At 40.2% G+C, this 21,653-nt stretch overlaps 1 protein-coding gene across 1 annotated transcript in view; it reads right to left on the bottom strand.

Annotated features, from left to right (window-relative positions):
* The window catches only part of AFF2 (ALF transcription elongation factor 2), a gene marked incomplete at its 5' end in the record, with an annotated part of 336,961 nt that overhangs the window by 79,155 nt on the left and 236,153 nt on the right, over positions 1-21,653 (bottom strand). The window contains one exon of the mRNA XM_084269157.1: positions 8,887-8,938. Within this exon, the coding sequence (XP_084125283.1) occupies positions 8,887-8,938 (52 nt within the window). The remainder of the gene's footprint in view (positions 1-8,886; positions 8,939-21,653) is intronic.

Genomic DNA, 21,653 nt, shown 5'->3' with positions numbered 1-21,653 from the left:
CCAGAAACCCTGCCAAAACTGACCCCTTCCCAGAACTGTGTGAACCTCTCCTCCCAGCCCCTTTTATGGGGGCATGACATCACCTGGTATGCAAAACACCTATGGCCAACTCAGCTCACCTGTGCTGGCTGCTAATTGTACTGATTTTGACTCCTCTACTGACCAAAGCAGAAAGTGTAGTATGGCAGTACAAATTCTCCTGATTCGACTTCTGTAGTCCTACAAAACATTTTCAAGTTGCTTTATGAATCCTAATCAGTGTCTCATGAGCTCTGGCAGATTTGACTGCCCTGACAACAGCAATTGACTTGGTCATTGCAGAATTCTGTGGCAGAGAACCAAACTCCTGGCTAGAGCTATGCCTGATTTTCCCTAAGAATTGTTTTATTTGAAAAACAAATATGGAGCGATGGGAAAAGTTAAGAAAATTGTACTGAGTGGTCTGTGCTTCAGGAAAAAATTCTACATTGACATTCTGGTTTGAATCATCAATTCCTGGCAAATAATTTGTTACAAATTCATTACAAATGACCTAGGTTTAGCAGATGATAATCCTATTCTGAATATGTATAACATCTAGCTAGGAATAAAGCTCAGTGCTTGCCATTATTTTATTTCTTGGTGATTTTTCTAAAATGTGTCTTTGGTTCAACCCTCCAGATGGCTAATAGATTAAAGAAAAAATCCATTCTTTGTTGGGTTTACTCCATAGCTGCATTACAACATGTTTATCACATGATTAAAAGTCTTGAGGAGGCAAAAGAAACAAAGAAAAGGTCAAGCAACATTTATAAGAGAAACAAAGTCTTCCCTGAGCTTCTCTCAAGAACTAAGCAGCAAAAGGCTAGACTGAAATAATTTCCTGCAACCTCCCAGTGCAGCTGGAGTCAGTCTCCACAACCTCTGTATTCCTCAGTTTCCCTCTTTGAGCAGGACAGTAATTCTTTGTATCTCCATCCCTGGAACTTACCCAGACAGCGCTGATGTTTTGAGGTCTTATAAAGAGGTGCCCTTTTAGCATGCAATGTCCAATTGTTACTTTTGCAATGTTCACACAAGTTAGAGCTCGCTGCCTCATAATGGAGAGGAGCATAGGCAGACATCCTGGAAACAGCCCATTTACCCTGCTCATGTGCAGTTTATGCCCTTAGATTTTCCTCTGTGGCAAAGACCTTTACCTCATTCCTTCAGAGTCCAACCTACCCTTGGTCTCTTCCCTCCTCCAAATCAATGAATAGTTCCCTAGACTTGAGAGGTACAAGGGCAGAGTCAAAGAGTATCAGCAGTGGCAGCACTGGAAGATATGAATTGATGTTGCTATTGTTCATGCTGCCCATTTATTTCCTGTGTGGGACTAAAGACTTTAAGGATTTTAATTTATACTATTACATCTATACTGAATGTTAAATCTATTACAAACAGGCAGCAGAGGTAACAGAGGTAAACACACATGAAATAACTCTTTGCTGACATTGGTCTGGTTTAGAACATTGCTCAGATGACTTAGCCAATTACTAAATTGCACTGCTCCAAAAAATGTATGTAATAGTATTGCCACAGGATCAGTGATTTTGTAAAGCAGGCACGCTCTTTGTGAGAACACCCAGCCCAAATCAATTGCACTGTCACCCTGTGGTCCTGACCTGTCCCTTCAAGCAGGCAGAAGGTCCGTTCTGGGAAGATTCATCCTGCTGGCACAGAATGGAGCACCAACCCCAGCAAACCTTTCAGTGGCAGACGCATTCATCGTAAGAAAAATTAAGGTGTTTAGTTCTCATTACTGTTCTCCTTCTGGAATATCTCCAGGGGAGATCAACTTTCACTTCTTCCCCCTTATTCTGGCTGACAGAAGCTAATTACTGGATTTATCATGCCCTTTTCATCACCTACTTTACGCTTGTTCTGGCCACCTACAAGACTTTTGCAGCCACCCCCCCAGTTTCAAAGCCAGCACTAGTGCTATCCTTTACTGGTGTGAAACACTCCCAGGAATTTGGATTTTGAAGTTCACAGGCGTTTGCTTGGGCTTCTACAAAAGAGTGACACTGCAGATGGGCAGTGTAAGAAAGCCAGACACTTTCCTTACCAACATGCTTTACAAGGCATGCAGGATAAAAATCACACTCTCCTTTTGAAGAGAAAAGGGAGATAAATGTTTCCTATGTGGTTGGATTAGTGAGTGTTGAGCACTGAGATGGCCCACAGATACCACAGACTTCAGACTTATTTTTATAGGACACTATGGTCAAGTCTGGCTTTTCTCTTAACAACAACGTTTGTGTCAATCAATTATCTCACCTACTGCTGCCTCTGCTTGCTGCCAAAACAATACAGGGCTTTTGCATAAGTGGCACACATAGCAAGAGACCCTGGGGAAATATATCTTTCCTCTATGCTTATAATAAAGACTCCTTTACAAAGAAATGTGTACATAAGCTGCGTGCACACACACAGAGTACATGACCCATCCTGTGGGCTGAAAGCTGCATGTCCCTCCCCTCTCCCACCCCAAAGAGGCTGGCTGATCTCCAGCAGCTGGTCCTTACTGCTGTACTGAGGAACAAATGGCTTTTCCACCTCGATTTAATTAGTGATGGAGGCATCGGGTGGTTTTAAAGCCTCTCCTTCAGGTGAACAATGTTTTATGGTATGGCTGCCAGAGCCTGGCTGCTTCAGGCTGGTAGCATGAAAAACTGAACCCAAGAGAAACAGCTGGTTAAGATAGCTCTGAGGGGCTCTGAAGGGCCTTCTTACTGTGGGGAAGTGAGGAGAGAACTTCTTGCAGCCCACTTATCCATCTTTTCGACTAAGGCATTTCATTCCCCCTTTGTCAGGGCTGCCTGCCTGCCAGCATCTTCTTTCCCTGTATTATTTTCTCTACTGTGGTGGCATGTTTTTGAGACACTGAACTGCCAGAGCATACTGGAAAATGCATGGAAAAGGCAAGTCAGTGGGAGGGACAGAGCTGCCCCAGCTCCTGTGCTGGCTGAGGCAGCTGTTGCCCCAGAGACCAGGTAAGACCATGGCTGCAACCTGCCTGGACAAACTTGATGTTGTTGCTCTGTAGTACTGTGCACTGCACAGCAATCATTTGTTGTATTAATCCCCTTCCTCCCTGATGGATGTCCTCCACAATAACAACATGTGCAGAAACAATTATGTGAGATTCTGTGAGTTTGAGCAAGTGAAAAGCTTTTGCTAACACTGCGTTTCAGTGGTGTCCCATGGTTTTTTTCAGTCAGAACTGCAGTGAGCTCAGCCCAGATCTCAGAGTGGCTACAGAAAGCTTCTGCTGATAATAAACAAGTATGAACCTACTTCACTGCCATGTGAGTTATGACTTTAGATATGTCAGCCATCAAATCTCTTATTACCAAAGATTTGTCTGACGGAAGCTTGTGTCTTCATTTTATACAGTTGATGATATAAGGTTGTTTCAACTAGTGTTGTGCAGAATAAAATAATTTGAATATCAATTAAAATGGACTGAGATAGTAAGAAGAGACGTATCTTCATAAAAGGATTTTTCATGGTTATAGACTGACAAGGTTGGAGAATGGCTGTATTATCCTAATAGCTTCTGTTTTCATTAATGGCTTAATGAAAACATTTCCCTACAATTATAAAACGTGACTGTAGATCTTAAACACTGAAATGTGGGCTCTTTATCAAAGCACATGCTGCTGTGGCTACAACTGATGCTGCGTGGCTCTGGGATTTCAATGGAACCCAATGACAGATAAACTGTTTACATTAAAAGACTCTATCAAAGTTATTTTGCACCTAGTTTCATCCTAATCCATCTGATTTTTCTATAGCTTTGACAAGATGACCTCTCTTGCTGTGTGTGCAGTATTGATGTCATTACTGAAGAGCTGTTCTTCAGCCTTTCTGCTGATAACAAAGTAAATGGAAATGTAGAGAAACCTTGGGGAGGTAAACAGCTTGTTCAGGATCCAGCAAAGAAACGGGGAAAATTACAACAGGAAAGGATATCTATTGTTACAGGGAAAGTGGTCACCGTTCCACTTTAAAAAGTGTTTACATGATACGATGAAGCCTACCACGTCTTAGAATTTCATAAACTTATAAAAAATTTAAATTGAGTAAAGGTTTTGAAAGCTCAGTTTGCATTATAAGAATTCAAAGCTCAGCCTATGGCTGATCATCGTTTTAGACTCAGCTAGAAAGTCAAACATTTTGTATGTAATTACCTAATACTAACCTAGCAGAAAAGAATTATCTCTGTAAAATACAAGTGGCAGAGCAGGGCCATGGACTGTATGCATGTCTTGTGTTTGTATGGTTATCAGAGAAGCAGTAATAAAGTGGCAATCATTAAGGGAAGGAAGAAAAAAAAATCAAATATAAAAGAAAACGTTGTATTGATTTGTTCTGCCAAAACCACTATACACATAAAATACTGAAAATGGAGCAGGTCTGTAACTAGTATCAAAGTTTCCTTGGTTCAAAAACACACAGAACGCTGGCAATGTGCTTTACATTAAGTACGCGTTTCAAAGGTTAACAGGACTATTCCTTAGGCAGAAGAACAAAGAGGAGCTGGCTAAAGAAAATTGGGTACGCTACAGCTACTTAAAATACTGTATCCAGGCACAACTCATTTGGATGCCTCTGAGCTCAGAGCTAATTTGAATTATACAGAGGTGCTTTAAAGAACAAAAATACTAACCTGTGTTTTATCTAAGCTCTTTTAGCTGAACTGAGCTATTAATTAAAACTCTTCACTTCTCTCCCTAATTTCTGATGTATTTTTTTTTAACAGAGTCATAAAGCCATCTAAAAGCTCTGTCCTTCCTCACAGAAGACTGTTAACATTAGCACCTCTGAAATGCCTTGTCATCTAATGGCTTTACTAACAACATGTCTGTCACCTGCTTTGACTGTATCTCTTGCAGCCAGTCTGAAACTCCTGTGCAGCAGGGCTTCTGAATGCAATACTGATGCATTTGCCAATGCTCCTCTCTGCAACACTACAAGACTTTACAATCCAGGCAATGCTTAAATGTAACAATATCTTTCAAATAATACATTAAACAGATGTGTACTTGGTATTATAAATACGTGACATAAAAATCTATTGGGTTGGTCAGTGTGCATATTAAAAACCATTCAAGTAGGTCAAATTGTGGATAACTTAAAACTTTAAAGACAGCAATTTTAATAAAACTGTCAATACAATTTTCTTTGTAAAAACATTTGAGACTGATTATGCTGCTTATATTGAAAGAGAAACACAAGGTCTATATCTTTAGATCTTTTATTGAACTGTGAGCACAGCATCAATAACTGCTTCTCAGCTGTAAATGAAAATTGATTCCAGATCTAACCCATCGTTTTCTCTGTGTCTTTAATCCCAAATCACACCACAACAAGAATCAGCATTTTGTCTATGGGACAAATCATGTGTCATATGGCCAGCTCCAAACTGTCTACTCTGAGGATACTGTGGGATGTGTTTACATGTGCTAGATGTAGGGGATAACTGCATTGTCTCCAAGTAAGGCACAAAAAATGATGATGGGAGTGAAGTAACTAGTAACTTGCCTCATGCTCTACTGCAAAGATCAATATTGTCCAAATCTTTACAGATCTGAAGTCTGAAGGGACATGCAATGAAAATTTCATTGGACCTCCTGCATGTCACTGCCCAAAGAAATTCACTCGACAACTTCTACATCAAGCCCACAGCTATCAGTAGTCTAAAAGGAGAGGGAAACTACCAGGTTTCCGTGTAATCTGCAGCAGTCTGGCACTAGCAGTTTGGATTTCCAGTCAGCTCTTACTGAAGCCTCTTAAGCCCTCTTGGGTAAAAGTGTACAGCCTCCTTCCAGCAATCTTCATCTTGGTGATGCATTGCTAGGCTAGGCCATTGTCATGCATGCCTTAACTCTGCTTAGCCAAACGAAAAAAGACCTAGCACTTACATTGGAGGGTTCTCTAGATCATGTTTAACACTTAAGAACAATTTCCAGTCATTCAAAATTCTGTTCGAAAAGTGAATGCTAAAGGTGGGCAGCACGTTCAGTGCTGCCTTGATAATACTATCTATGGAATAAATACCTTCCATGGACTTCAACCTGTTCTTATCCAGAAATCACACTCAACTGCTTAATTAGATGACTGTCTGGAGCTTTCATGAGTGTTGGGGAGAAAAGGAAGGACATGTTTAACACCGGAAAGAACACAAGGTCCATAGACCCTTAAATAAATGCAATACAGATCAGAAGTAAGTGTGCTTGTTCACAGGAGTGAGAGAATAAGACAGAAGAGCTTTGTTTCTTGCAGACAAGCTTCTAACAATCTTCCACCATGACAAATAGACTACTGGCAGTCTCAGAAGACAGGCTGATAGATCAAACTCTCTCCACATACTATAGATATTCTCTAAAAGTTCAGATCAAGGTGCATTTATGGATCAGTGTCACTACTGCCCCTGCCATGTAAAGACTGGAGGGTTCCTAGCAAATCTCAAAGGACAAATCCTAAGGCTCCCTACTGACCTCTGTTCTAAAAGAATTTAAATTTCCCTAAAATACAGGTCAGAAGATAAAAAACTTAATTTTTATATACTGTGTTTTTATTAACAAAAGTGATACCAATGCTTCACACTGACTGCAAGCCTATAGCAAAGAAACTAATTCAGAAAGATTGTCAAGACAACGATTCCATTTCCTTATAGAAATGTTGCATATACTATTAGAATGGATTTGAGCTGAGAGTTTTACTCTTTTCTCTCCCTGTCAGAGTGTGCATGTGTGTACAGCTGAATTACAGTGGACATATGACTGCAAAATCTTTATGTTAATAAAAAAACCCTGATTCTTCTAACCTTGGGCTGCCCAGCTGAGCATTCAACACAGTAAAATTCACATACTGTAATTGCTTGTCTGTCCCTCATGAATTAATATTTTATACACTTCTGGGAAAAAATATCTTGCAGTTAAAAACCATTGCAGTGACTGTTGATGTTTCTATGTGTAACCAGTGGGCCAGATCAATCTTTCTTTCCATTTCCAATCCCCTCTCTTTAAAGAGATATGGCAGAAGCTACTAAAGTGAAGGCTCTGCCAGTGTAATGTGCAAGTGATGCAGCAGAGCCACGGCGCTTAGCTTTGCAAGGCCTGAGTCTTGGATGCAGCGTATGACAGAAACATACAGGCATTCATTCAAGAAACCTAAAAGGTGTGAGATTTATTCCTGTAATGTATGTAATTTTACCTATATCCTTTATTTTTAATTCAAATAAAAGAGATGCAAACGTACACACGTGGGGTACATGGGAAAGGTGAAGGTTTCCCTTGAAGTGCAGGGAATTAAGAAATATGCTCAGTGTGCTCCCTGTCCAGACAGTACCTTTACTTTTTACATGATCTTCAGTCTTTATGTTTATATTCAGACTATAATCCGTCACATTTTCCAAAAGGAAAAACATTTTCTATGTACTATAAGATTGTAAGAAACTGCATCAGGGGTCCTTGTGCTCTCTTGTCTGTCAACAGCTTGTGCTATGAATGGTTTTACTGGAAAGTCACATGGAGTTTTGGTGCAGCCTGAGGCTTCCTACAGCTCAGGCACATCACCACATCACAAGAACTCTGGCTGCAGTGCCTGAACTGGCAACAATGTGCCACTGTTCATGAGCATGACTCTGCCTTGGGTAAGAGGCACATGATTTCATTTTAGCAGTGCAAATTGTGTAAATTTGGAGTAATTTTACTTAAATCAATAGAAAACTACTGCTTTAGGAAAACAAAGTACCTCTTACTGACAATATATTTCCATTTTGGGTATCTTGGTTATCACAATGTCATTTTACAGGACTGTTTGGGCAAGTTTCCAATAGATCTGGAAAGCTGCTACTTTCCTAACCTGTGTTTGTACAACAGCACACAGCACAAGTCCAGGCTTTTAATCCTTCGGCTTCAGATGAGAGCACAAGTCTACCTCAGTGCTAAAAAATACTGGCTTGTATGACTAAGGGGTCAACTGACACCAGGAGGTAAATCTTTCTGGGTATGACCCTAAAGGACAGATTAGGTACACTGAAAGAGGACATTTAGGTGGTTTAAAAATAAATAAGGAAGTTCAAGTTATAATTAACATTTCCCAGATGATCTTATGCTGAATTACAGCATTGCCTTCCTCTCCACTGCAGGCATTTATACATTTGAACCTACTGCATATATAAAATAACATGAAGGATGAATGTAACCCAAAGTATCTTCTTTTTTCTGTTAAGAATGTTGAGAATATAAATTTCACCCGCTTTATTTCCCTGCATTATCCATAAATATTTATAAAGTGGGAAGGATAGAGAATGACATGATCCAGTTTTCTGAAAGTGATTCTTCATTAACGTCCCAAGTAGGCTGAGAGACTTTCAATATTGATTTATACACACTGAGGATTCTCCCTCTCACAAATGGGAATCACTAGATTACTATGGACTCCCAGCCCTTTACTCACTGACTGGAACAAGACTTACAGACTTCTTCTCAGGTGCAACTGTACAAATGAATTGCAAAGTGCAAACCAACTCTGCAGTTGTGATAGTGGTCTCATGTGGTCCTTTTACATCCACTTCCAAAAAGGTCAGCAATTTCAGAAACTAATTGTGAAACAAGTGGAGGCTGCTACAGACAGTAGCTGTTCCTAGGTGATGCCTTGTGTGGTTTCTTATGCCAAGGCAAGTAAGTCATGTTTTGTTTTAGTTTAATCCACTTCGCAAAGTTAATTCAGCAAAAGATTTAAGCTAATGGATTCTGCAGCACCCCAAAATGCTTTTGATGCAATTACAGTAAACCAACATGAAATCACGCCCAAATGATGAAACAACTATGCACTTATATCAGCTGTACTTACCTGTTCATTGTCATCTTCATCACTGCTGAGTTTCAGATCATCCTCAAGCATTCTGAAAAAGAAGAGAGACAATACCAAATTACATCTAATGAATTAACTTTACTCTGAAGGCCTGAATCTACCTTTCAGGAAACAATAACTCCCTTTTAATTCAACAACAGCAAAATCAGATTTGTGAAAAGTAAACTGATGTATATTCCATGTATGTATGCATTAGGCCTTCTGTGTAAGAAAAATGCTTTTCATACTCATCCATTATCAAGTTTGGCAGTCAGATCCTCTTTCATGCCCTCTTTTATTTGCATACTGTCTCAGTGATTAGTCCATACACACCTCTGTACATTTCTAAACCATAATGTGGAAGGAAAATTCAGCTGAGAAAAAGTCCTCCATGTTTCATTCTTGATCTTCAGCATCATTGACCATCTTTGAGGCTGGCATCAATTTCCACCTCATCTGAGAATGCAGGGTGGAGAACAGCAATAAGAGAAGGGGCTTGCTTGAGGTTTGATGGGACCTCACAGTTGTTAGCATCTAAAGGCAGAGCAATTTTTTTCCAAGCTAGGAATCTGTAATTCATATATATATATATACACATATATATATATACATATATATATTTTTTTTTTTTTAAATACAGGGAAATCTCACTTCACTGCTCCCTTCTCTTGGTTAAAGGGAAGGGAAACTCCTAAAAGATGAGGCTGTCTCAATGCCTCCTTCCTTTTCTTTGGTAGAAAAAAAAGAGTTCAATAATGCATGTTGCTACATTAACACTCATTCTATATTCCTTTTTCTTTTTTCAATCCAACACTTGGGTATGGCAAAAGAAGTTGAGTAAGAAGACATATTATTTGCTGTTGCGCCTTTGTGGAAAAGGTCTCTTCCTTTCAGGTCTGTCTGCCTAGAGAGACGTGACTAGCAGCCACCAAATACACCCCCTTACAGCTTCCCATATATCCATGCCTTTATCTGGTGGTCCTCCTCAAAGCTGATATCCCCTTGGGCACACTTCTACCTCACACTCATCTTTCCACCTTGTGAAACTCTCTTACCACAGGATGACGTATGAATGAATCAGCACATCTCGCCCAGATCTGCTCTGACAGCAACTAAAACAGCCAAGCTTCCTTTCTCCCATCCCCATCTCTTTTAACACAGCAGGAGGCTTGCAAATTTCTGTTACTGTTTCATTTCTGCCTTGATGGAGACCCAAGTCTATGATTTTTTATTGTTAGTCTTTAAATAACTGTAGCAATCAGTGGATGTTCTGTTAGGAAGGGGTTTTTTTTTGTTGTTGTTTTAAGACTATAAGTAAATCATGGAAGCCTCCAGGTACTAGGAATTTTAAAGAGGGGACAATAATCCCAATGTGGAAATATCAGAAGGTTTGAAAGCTTGCTGGTGCTCTTAAAAAGAGAAAGTGCAAGGAGATCTTTAAACCAGTTTGGAAGTCATTTGTCTTTCGGTGACCTCTGTTGTCGGGCAGCTCGGTGGTTACAAAGTATCTGGACACATAACTACTAGTCATTAACGTCTTGATAAATGGCAGATGCCTCCCTGTAATATGTGAACCCATAAAAGTAAGACTGTAGCATGGATAAAGAATCTTCTAAAAGTAAGAATTTATGGCAGGTTGACCCTGGCTGGACGCCAGGTGCCCACCAAGCAGCTCCATCACTCCTCCTCCTCAGCTGGAGAGAAAATGTAACAAAAGGCTCGTGGGTTGATATAAAGACAGGGAGATCACTCAGCAACTACTGTCATGGGCAACGCAGACTTGACTTGGGGAAATTACTTGAATTTATTAATAATCAAAATCAGAGTAGGGTAAAGAGAAATACACTCCAATCTAAAAACACCTTCCAGCATTAAGTAACCCATGAGGTCACAAGTCCTGCCAGCAAATCTGCTCTGGCACGGGCTCCTTTCTCCACAGGCTACAGGTCCCATGGGGTCACACAGCCTCCTGTGGGCATCCACCTGCTGCAGCATGGGATCCTCTAAGGGCTGCAGGTGGAATCTCTACTCCATCATCATCCTCCACGTGGGACAGCCTACATGGTCTTCTCCAGAGGCTGCAGGAGAATCTGCTCTGGCAACTGGAGCATCTCTTCCCCTCTTTCTGCATTGACCTTGTGTCTGCAGTTACTCCTCTCTCATACTCTCACTTCTCTCTCGCAGCACAGCATTTCTCCCCACCTTATTAAATACATTAACCCAGAGGTGCTACCACTGTGGCTGATGGGCTCAGACTTGTCCAGTGGTTGGTCCATCTTGAAGTCATCTGGCACTGGCTCTATTGGACCTGGGGGAAGCTTCTGGCATCTGCTCACAGAAGCCACCCCTGTAACCCCTCTGGCTACCAAGACCTTGTCATGCAAACCCAACACAGAAGTTTTCAGGAAATACTAATCTTTAGAGGCCTGGACTCTAAAGGTGATGAACAGGAACTTCTCATGTTGTTTATCTAGCAGACATGCACATTTGTTTCCCCAGTGTCATTACTTGCTGTGTTATGCTCAGTGTAGTGCTGTACCTCGATCACAGCCCCACACCGTTATCTGCAAGTCTCATTACACACCAGAAGGACAAACACCCCCAGGAAACCAAGACCATCTTCACACAGGACTGTACCATCCTGACTCTTAACTCTAATTCAATCCTACAGTCCTACTTTTAAACCTGCATCTCACTTTAATGTGTAAATTATCTCCTGCTTTAAAGCAGCACTGCTAGGTAATGCGCTCTATTATTATTTTTTAATGCAGATCTAAGAGGACAGAACGCAAAGGATCTTTTAATGAATGAAGCCCAAAGGGTGGTGTGGTTTTTCCTTTCCCTCTATCACTTTCTTCCTCATTTGTTACATGTTAAATTCCTTTTTGATACAACCTGGTAGAAATAAACCAAAAAGGACAAAGGCAATTCCAGTCTGGATAAACGGAAAGAACAAAGAAGAAAACATAAAAAAGATAAATGAATACACTTACTAAACTAACCAGCCAGCCATCTGAAATGGCTGATTAATAACTGTCCTCACACAGCCTATACCACAGACACTTTCTAACAAGTACAGTAAGCGCAAGACATGTTTATTGAATATTGAAAAATATAAAATGGATATAAAACATGATTAGTAGGAAGGACAACTGTTAGAGTTCGTTTCAGATAAACTAAATTTGCAGGATTTATGAGTTCCCTTCAAGAGACTAATGGATGTTTAGATGACTAGAGAGACGAAAAAAATTGGATTTTGGTATTTCTTTAGCAGTTCCAAGCTTATCACTTGGAGTATATAATTCTTCTTAGCCTGTTCTGTTAAATGAAGAATATGTCATCCCATTCAGCTACAAAACTCAAAGGTTAAACAACCAAACCACACAGCTTCTAAAATGCATCACACTCTCCTGGCAGATGGAATAATTAAAGAGAAACCGAGTATGGTATCAACAATAAATATATGGTAGCCAGAGAATGAGGGAATAAATTAAAAATACACAGTATGTGCAAATGAAAGCAGAATGCTGAAGAGTTCAAATAACCTGCTCCCAGAGGGTATTGGTTGGAAGAGGTAATATTTTACAGAAAGCAGAGGACTAGATGGTCTTCTTCAATTTTACAATGTGCTTAATATTCTGAAGACACGGGTCACGGTAGCTTGTACTGTTTAATGTTTCTATTAACTCCCATTTATAAGCAAGTAGCATCTGATCACTTTCAAAGCCCAATAAGGGCTTTTTAAGATTGCCAGCAACCTTAATCCAAGGTGACTATTTCACTATCATGCCTAGAGGTATCCCATTTCAGCTTCAAAGCCCCGAGCCAGAAGAGCTTTGTATCTACAGCTCTCTCAAACACCATCTGGATGGCCTGCACGTGAAGCGAGGCCCCCTTGAATGAGAGATCCCGGTAAATACGCATATGATCTATTCTGCTCTACGCAATTGTTAACCTCAGAAGCACCCAGGCTGGAGATTACAGAGTATATTTGTTATGAAGATCAGGCCAGCTATTAATAAAGGCCAATTTGTTGGATATGTTGAAGTTACAATGAATTCTGTCAATGAGGGCAAATCAAAGAGAGAACTGCCTGTATCAGAAAGCTATCTCCAGAGGTGTTATGAATTCATTTTACTTCCTATTCTTCTCTGACCCAGCTGACATTATTATTGAATATACATGTACTTGTTTGTCTTTTCATCCATAGCTAATGCAAAACACCACTTTAGGGAAAGGGTGGGATTAAGTAGGATTTTTTATTTCATTATTAGAGCAATGCCATTTACTGTAACAGTTGAAGTTGTGTCAGCACATTTATTATAATCTACAATTTTCAGAGGTTTATAATTTGGAATGTGAAATTATTGCAAAGCAGAAACGTCAGGACAAAGCAACACATTTATCTGCGGTGTAAGTAGGGGCAATCTCATTGACTGACTACAATACCCACTTCCTCCAGGGATGAATTGGCTCCCAAAGCAGATTGCTCCTACATTACAAATTTAACTAGACAAATGGCTCAGTGAGGGCTTTATTAGGATGAGTTCTGTAAAAGTCTCACTAGAAATAGCAATGACAAAATATTATTATTAGGAGCCTTCGACTTGTACCAGGCCTCAGAAGATGATGAGATGGACCAAAATCAAAATGAGCTATTTTTATACCAGTTTATTGTTATTTTGGCACAGCAAACTAAATTTTTATCTTTAACTCTTCACACATTTTCCAAAAATATCATTTAAAAAAATGCCATGATAACAAACCAGAAAAACATAATCAGAAACCTCTTTGTATCTGTTCTGTTACCAAGCAATGTCAAAAGATTATGCAAGTCCCATCATGGCTTTGGTTTCTCAGTGGCAGGGACTCCATGGCATACCTTTTCCTCTCCATGTTCAATATGAACCAGTCACTTGGCCCCTCCAGCCCCTCGAAACAGTTGTTACAGCACAAGTTGCTCAGTTAAAATCTAAGTCTAGGTACATTTTTTTAAACTGCTTCAGATAAGCCACAAATAGTGAGAGGCCAAAGGTGCAGAGTAAGATGATCAAGGACTTGCTGAAATTTGGGAGAGAGGGTTATGGGGGCACTGAAATAGGCTTTCCTACCCATCAGAGCTGAGAGGAGCAAAGGCAGCAGAACCTCAACTCAGCTCCGGGGTCTGGGCTGAAACTTAGTGCTGCATGCACCCCAACACTGGACTTGTAGCCCATCCTCACTGTTGAGTTCAGCAGGTGCTTTGTGGTGGTTTGGGATCCTGTGAGTGAGCAAGTTGATTAGAAGATGCAATCAAATCTTTCTGAAAAAGCACTATCACAATATAGCTCGCTTTCAGACATTTTTATAGAAGACACAGAACTTCTTACAGGAGTATTTTCACACCTCAACATCCTCTTTTTGTTGTGTAACATATTTAAATGCTTTTTACAAGTGATTAAGGTCTGGGTTGCCAGCAGACCTCTGAGGATGCCATGCATTTCATCCTGCTTGGGTTGTGTAGGGCCATGATGGCAGGACAGTGTGTTTATAACAAGATGTTAGAGGGTTGGTGAGACAGCTTCATCAAGGAGGATGTGCTTAAAAAGCAGCCTAAATAGGATCCAGGTTTTGCACTGGATCTGTTCACCACTGCACTGGAGCTTCACTCAGATGTAAAAAAAAAGTCTTATGGGAATGAAAAGGATGGAAAAAGGGGAAGAGGGGGTTGCAAGCAGACAGCAAAGGGAATACTGGTCAATTCCCTAATCCTGAGCTGCCCAGAAAATTAACTCACTCATGTCAAACCACATATATATAAAATGCATATCCCAGCTGGGTCATATCACAACAAACCCAAGTGCTGCTCCTGCAGGAAGGAGAGGCAATGGTGTTAACCAGATGTACAGAAATGCCATTCTTTTCTTTCCAGGTTTGTCTCTGAGAAAATGTGAATGTATTTTTAAGATTCCTGCTTTTCACAATATTCAGCTCATTTGTTTTTGTAAATCTGTAACATTATCCTTGCAATCTCCATGGGCAAATCACGCTTCTGCCCCATTAGCAGGGTAGGATGTATTGCTTACATGTGGCTGAAAAGGTAAGGATGAAACTGTGCTTAGTGTCACAAAAGATACAGCAAAGTGCTGATAAGGAGCCGGCTGGTATGGGCAGCACTGGCTGGTATTGGTAGCATATAAGGATGTGGGATGCTCCCCAAGGAAGGAGTCCCCTCCTGCTTCACCCTTCCACTGATGCAAAAGGACACTGAGGTTTGTGTGATTTACATTGGAGTAGCACATGCTGCAACTAGTTATTCTGTTTGATGTTAGACACCTTAGATTGTTATAAGAAATTTCACTTGTGATACTCAATAAAACTTAAATCTAGAACAGGCAGGAATGAAATAAACGTCTTTGAGGTGAAAAAAGTCGTATATTACCATCCTGAGCTACAAAGAAAGCCCTTGTCACACTGTCGTTTGCAGCAGTACCTATGTGGAGGCAACACTGCCCATGCAAACAGTGACTAGCACTGAGATGCAACCTCTTCTACCCCCAAACTGTCATCAGTTCAACACAATCTATGCCTGTTTACCCTATGGACCATATACCAAACTTGTTTTTCATTTTCCTATTGCATTTCTCTGTGGTATATAAGACTTCTTTGAGAGCGGTAACTCCAAAGGTATCATGCAAATGACAAACTGTATAATGGAATTCAGATGTATTTCCAGAATGTGTTGCACACACTGGAGCACAATTTTATCATTTATCAAGGGGGAAGAAGGGGGCTACGTGTGCGAAAACATCTAACAATAGATTTCCCCAGAGAAGTTTATAATACAGTGGACAAAATAACTGGGGAAATGAAAATAAATGGTAGAGTAATTCCAAAGGAAGAAAGAAGATCTTTTGTTTTAAAACATCCCATCGATAAATCTCGAAACCTGATATTCATTCTTTTTCTGAAATGTGCAAGTCATCTTTAAAATATTTCCTCTGAGATATTGTAAGACTTACGGTAAAAGAAAATCTCAGAAGATTAAATGGAATTTACAAGCACCATTTACCTTAATAGTCAGGACCACTTCTCCAGGAATTTTATATGTGAATATAGTTTACTAATTTTTTCCTTCTCCTCATCCACCATTTTCTTTCATTACATTCTTGTCAATGGTAAGGTCAGCCTGGCAAACTCTTACCCACAGGAGTATCTTCTACACGTTTGAATAGTTTCAGTGCCCTGCACAGGGCTAATTTGCTTAAGGACAGATCAAGCCCTCAGCCTCCGGCCTCAAATTGCCTGCCCTTAGAAAGGGCAAGTTTTGTGCCTTCCCCACAAGAAAGGCTGTGAGCAATAGGGGTACCTGGCCCCTTCCCTCCTGGAGACGGCATACATCAGCTCATAGCACGGTCAGCTTCCCTCTGGCCCAGCTGATGGAGAAAGATGGCTTGCTAAGAAACACTCTATTTCGTGTTGTCACACTCTGCCTGCCTTAGTGTTCCTGGCACCATATCAGTAATTAGTGTAATTACAGCTGGTGAGAGAGAAGTAACCCCTGTGGTTATCTATTAGGTACCTCACAATCAGAGAGTGCACTTCATTACTCATCTCTCCGTATCATCTCTTAATTTCAAAAGGATTAAGCAAAATTAATTCTTTCACGAGAAGAATTTCTTTATCTAGCCATCCATTAATCTTGATGTATAAAAAGCTCTTCAAGGCAACTAAAATATTAAGCTGCTACTAAGTGCATTGCAACTACTGCTCTGTTGACACACATTTTATTTTTCATCAAAGCTGAGACAAGAACTTTGGGAGGAGGGAGAAACCTACTGCCAAATCTTATCTGTGTAAGGGTAGATGGAAATCTGTACGTTTATCACAATAAACACTGTGGCATACCCAATAATTTCACATCCATATTGAGGTCCAATCCTGCTCCCAGAGAACACTCTGAACAGAGTGGGAGCAGGATTGGGACAAAATATTTTAACAGCCGTTTAAAAAGTCAAAAAGGCAGCATCTTTTTGTTTCAAGCTGGTGAGTTGATATTTTTGGCTTATTAACACTAATACCACTGCTTATGCCTTCTGCCTAGAAAAGTGCAATCTCTATTACATTGTGTCTCCCTCACAGTCCAATGACTCCTCAGAACAATGAACCTCTCAGTTTGGCAAGGCCTGGGGATGACGTGTCTCTGAAGCAAGAAGGGAAAAAAGGAAATAGAGGGGAAAGGGAGACAAGAACAAAGAGAAGTGTGGGTCCAGGAAAAATAGAGAGAGGGACTAATAACATCTTCTAAAAAAGCCAGTGTAAAACAGATACCACCTTTTTTAGTGTGCCAAATTCTGCCAGTGCACACAAAGTTTTACTATTTTTTTCCTTTGATCAACTGCAACGGCTGATATCATTTTGGGTTCTGCTATTTATCAAGAGCAACATATAGTCCAAGAGTCGTTTCTGTGATACATACTCATTTCCAATACATTCCACATGAAAAACACCTGCTTACTGCAACCATATTTGATTAAAACTGTCTCCTAGCCAGAGCACCAGTATTTTCTCTGGTAAACAAGCCTTCAGTTGGCATATTTACACACAAAGGCTTTGGAAACTTAGCACACAGTTAAACAATGATTGATAATTCTATATAATTCTATAAAGGTGACTTTAAAAAATCATACCAGAAAATATATTAAAAAGAGTTGTTCTACAGGGAACGAGTAACATAGGATGGGTTCATCTATCCAATGTTCTACAGTGCATATGGAAGGGCATTAATTTTATTCATTGATTATATTATTTTATCTTTTATTTTATTCCTTTTTTAATCTGGTAGCAAAGCGAGTCCTTCAAGGAACTGTCTGATGAGCTATCAGTACCAATATGACATTCACAAATCCTTGCACACTGTCTTCTCCTTACATAGATAATCTCGTACCCGAAGAGCAGAGTTCTTTTGTTCCTGCAGATTGGAAATGAGTTGTGTCTGGTAACTCTTGAGCTTCCATAACCTGTTCTGGAGTGGAAGCAGCTTTTTTTGTTTGTTAAAACCTTTATACTGATGTATTTTTGCAGCTTTCCCTGACAATTGAACTATTTGCCTCTAATTCCAAACTGCTGTCTGCAAAGTTCAGTGTCATGGCGAGACTGTACTTCAGTGTTAGTGAAAGAATGACACCAAGTCCTCAAGGCACTTTACTGGGGCAGTATGGACTGAGATGAACTCTGCTTCTCTCCAGCATGGGGATTAGGACTGTGCAGATCTGGTCAGCAGGCTAAGATGAAGAGAAATTCATTCAGCGTCTGCTATGGGCTAAGACTGCACGGCAGCTCACCAGTAGCACCAGCCTGTTCCAGTGTGTGGGCTGCAATGGCACCTGCAGCACTTCCACTAGCTGTGTGTGACACTGCAGCAAGTACCTGTCCATCCCCTCCCAACCACAGCCCATTTGCAGTACCCAGTGAAGACACACCTCCAATATGCAGCATAATGCTCACAGGGGGACTTCCCTCTCCTTCTTCACAATGCCCTGAGCGTCCTGTGCAGGGCCTCAGGAGGATGGGGGTGCTTTTGCAGTCTTCCTCCATAAGAGGAGTCAACTTTAGTCAAGAATAAGGATAATACATAAAGAAGTTTAATCAAATTACTGTTTCCTAACGTGAGGAAACTTGCAAACCCCTAAAATGAACTCAGGAGATCCTCCTCAAAAGCTCATGCACTGCTGGGATCTGCTCATCCCTTCATGGAAAGGATAAAAGAGTATTTGGCAAGAAGAAAGCTAAAAGCAAACCCTGCCAGTTTCTTTCAAAATACTAACCTCTAAAAAAGCTGCAGTGTGAACACGTCCTTGTATTTTAAATAGTTTGGTGTGAGTGGACCCAAACTAATCAGATGACTGGTGGAATGGCAACAAAGACTCTCTGACAGTGATCTCAGGTTGAGAGGTTTTTCAATCCCTGGGGTCAATCTGTCCTCAAGAATGAACTGCTGGTGATGAGTGCCCTGTAACCCAATAAAGGGATCTGGCTGCTTCATTTCAGTGCAAAAGAACAATAACTTCATAAACCTGTAAAGTATTTATTTACTTGTTCAAAAGTAAGAGTCAAGACGTTTAATAAGACAGGTAGGAGGTGGTCTTGCAGTGGCAGCTGATGAAAGGCAATGCAATGAAGCCATGCCATGGTGCTCAGTGCTGTGATAGGCCACAGATAATAGGAGCTTCACCTTCAGAGAGTCTTTGGTCATATGAAGAAAAGTGTAATTTGTTACATGTGAGATACTTCAGGAATCCTTTAAGATCAGGGCAACCTTGTGTAGATCCAGGCTGGAGGCTGGTGTCCCTGCCTGTGGCAGGGAGGTTGGAGCTCTATGATCATTGGGGTCCCTTCCAACCCATGCCATTCTATGATTCTATGATTAGCAGTTGACTTAAAAAGAGAGACTTTCAGGGGTATACATTACCAAAGTTGGATTGGAAGAGGGGATGCAAGTTTGTGTGCTGGCCTGCTGCTGACACATAGTGAATGAAGAACAAGGGTTGGCCATAGAGAAGATGAGCCAGTGCCAGGGGCTCATGTGCCATGAGAGAACTGCCTGGGGCTTCCAATGCCACCTTCATGGCATTGGAAATCATTGGATATCACCTGCTGGATTTTGCCCGATACACAAGGCAGTTCAGGGCTGATCAATCAGCAAAAATCCCCACAGAAAGCAAAGATAAGGTGGTCTTGGAGAAGGTGATCTTCATTTTCACTGCACTACATTTCTGATCAGTTTTTAAAGCCAATTCTATTGTAGCTGCAAAATCCTACATGGAGAATGAATCCTATCCCATGGATCTGATACAAATTTTTCAAAGAGAAATGAATCTTCTGCAAGATGGTTCACTTCTCTCCTTAAGTGAACATTCTGTGAATCAATCTAAAAATGTAAAAACAGATTAATCCAAGCAGTACTAAAACTAATATAAATAGCAGGGATAAAACTGAGCAAGACTAAAACTAATCTCAATACAGGGGATAAATGAATAAAATACTCAAATGATTTCTGAATCTGGATGATTTATAAGGCACTGAATATGCATGATAGAAATCAAGTACCAAGCACAGTCCTGAAAACACTGACTCATGCAAGTAATCCTTGCTCCTGCAAGCACTATTTTTCAGGCTCAGATCCAACCACAATGCCTGACACTGTTTGCTCTGATAATCACTCTAAGATAAACAGATATGAATAACTGCAAATACTTCCAAGCATTTCCTTTCACTTATAATGTAAAAAGAAAAATTAGAGGATAAAATGAAAATGTATGTTTCCACTTCCAGATTTCATACATCATTAATTCTGTAAAAATATATCCATCTTCATGCTGATACTTCTTTTTGCTTGGCAAGCTTGAAGAATGCAATATACTTGATAACCTGATTGAAAATTTGATCCTATTGTTTAACAAAATGAGGATTGTTTCATAAAGGGCTCCACCATGTCTGTGCACATTTTCCCCTAAGTAACAGTGTAAGACTTGTATTTCCCCAGACAGCTGAACATTTCTGTTGATGTACTTGGCTACAGATCCAATCTTGCACTGGCTGTAATACAGGAGAATTTTCCTCCGCATTTTGATTTATGGCACTGAAATAATTTAACAGTGCCTTCTGTGCATGTTAAACAAGTTTTCTGGTATAGTTAGCTCTTACTGAAAGTTTGTTTACCCTATAAATTATGCCACATGGTTAAACCACACTTTGGGCTGAAATCTGCAGAGGTTATTTTTTTCAGTATCACTTTAAATGGTGTATCACCAGAAAAGCTCAAATTTCCCCACAGCCACACACACCCCAAGGACAATAAATAGTCACCTTTCTTTCTATTCCCTAGGAAGCCCAGGTTACTTTTGATCTATCTGCTAATTTGTGCTTGCAGAGCCCTCTCCAATGAAACTGGGAGGAACCAGGAAAGGAATATTCAGTTACTGGTTTAGAAAGTTACAGTAGAGATACTCACAGACACTGTTTATGCCCAACTACTGAGAGCAAACCCAGCAAGTTCTGATCCTAGCGAGAACATGGCATGGACTGACATTTCCAAAATCAGGAGAAAGACAACCTCCTCTAGAAGCTCCCTGATGTAGCCTCGCTCTCCCAAAGATATCCTGAGACCACTCTGGTGTTCCTTTACTGCAAAGCCTTTCAGAAGCAATGTGGTTGATTCTCTGAGAGGAAAGTTAATGCTATTATCATAGTCCAAAATTCATTTAGTTGTGATATGAAACACATGTTATCATTGAAAAAACCTTGAAAATTGTAACACAGTTGTCAGTGCTAAAAACATTCCAGAAAAGAAAATTCCAGAATACCAATCCCCCCCCCCCTACTTTTTTTGTACATTTATAGCGGGCCTAATTTCTCTATCCATGACTAATGTACCACAGTGTTATTATAAGACAAATAAAGAAGAATATTAGCACATAAAATTGATAAATGGACACTAAATCTTTTCTTCAAAGGGCAAAACCTAGGGGTGATGCAGACTAAACTTAATTTCATTGATAAAGTCTAATGATGTCATGACTTTACAAGGACAAATAATAGTAAAATAGTATATCAAAACTGTCAGACTGGATCAGGGCTGTGGTACATCTAGTTCTGCATTTTGACATAAGAGACTGTTCGTTGGAACGATTTGTTAGTACTGAATTATTCTTCCCAATATAACTGGAATGAGATGTTGGTTCATGATGGTCACAGAATCATAGTCATTTAGGTTGGAAAAGACTTTT

This window comes from Gallinula chloropus (assembly GCF_964237585.1).
Source record: "Gallinula chloropus genome assembly, chromosome: 11".
Lineage (NCBI taxonomy): Eukaryota > Metazoa > Chordata > Aves > Gruiformes > Rallidae > Gallinula > Gallinula chloropus.
Note: the sequence above shows the minus strand (reverse complement) of the source record. Positions and strands in the feature narration are given on the sequence as shown.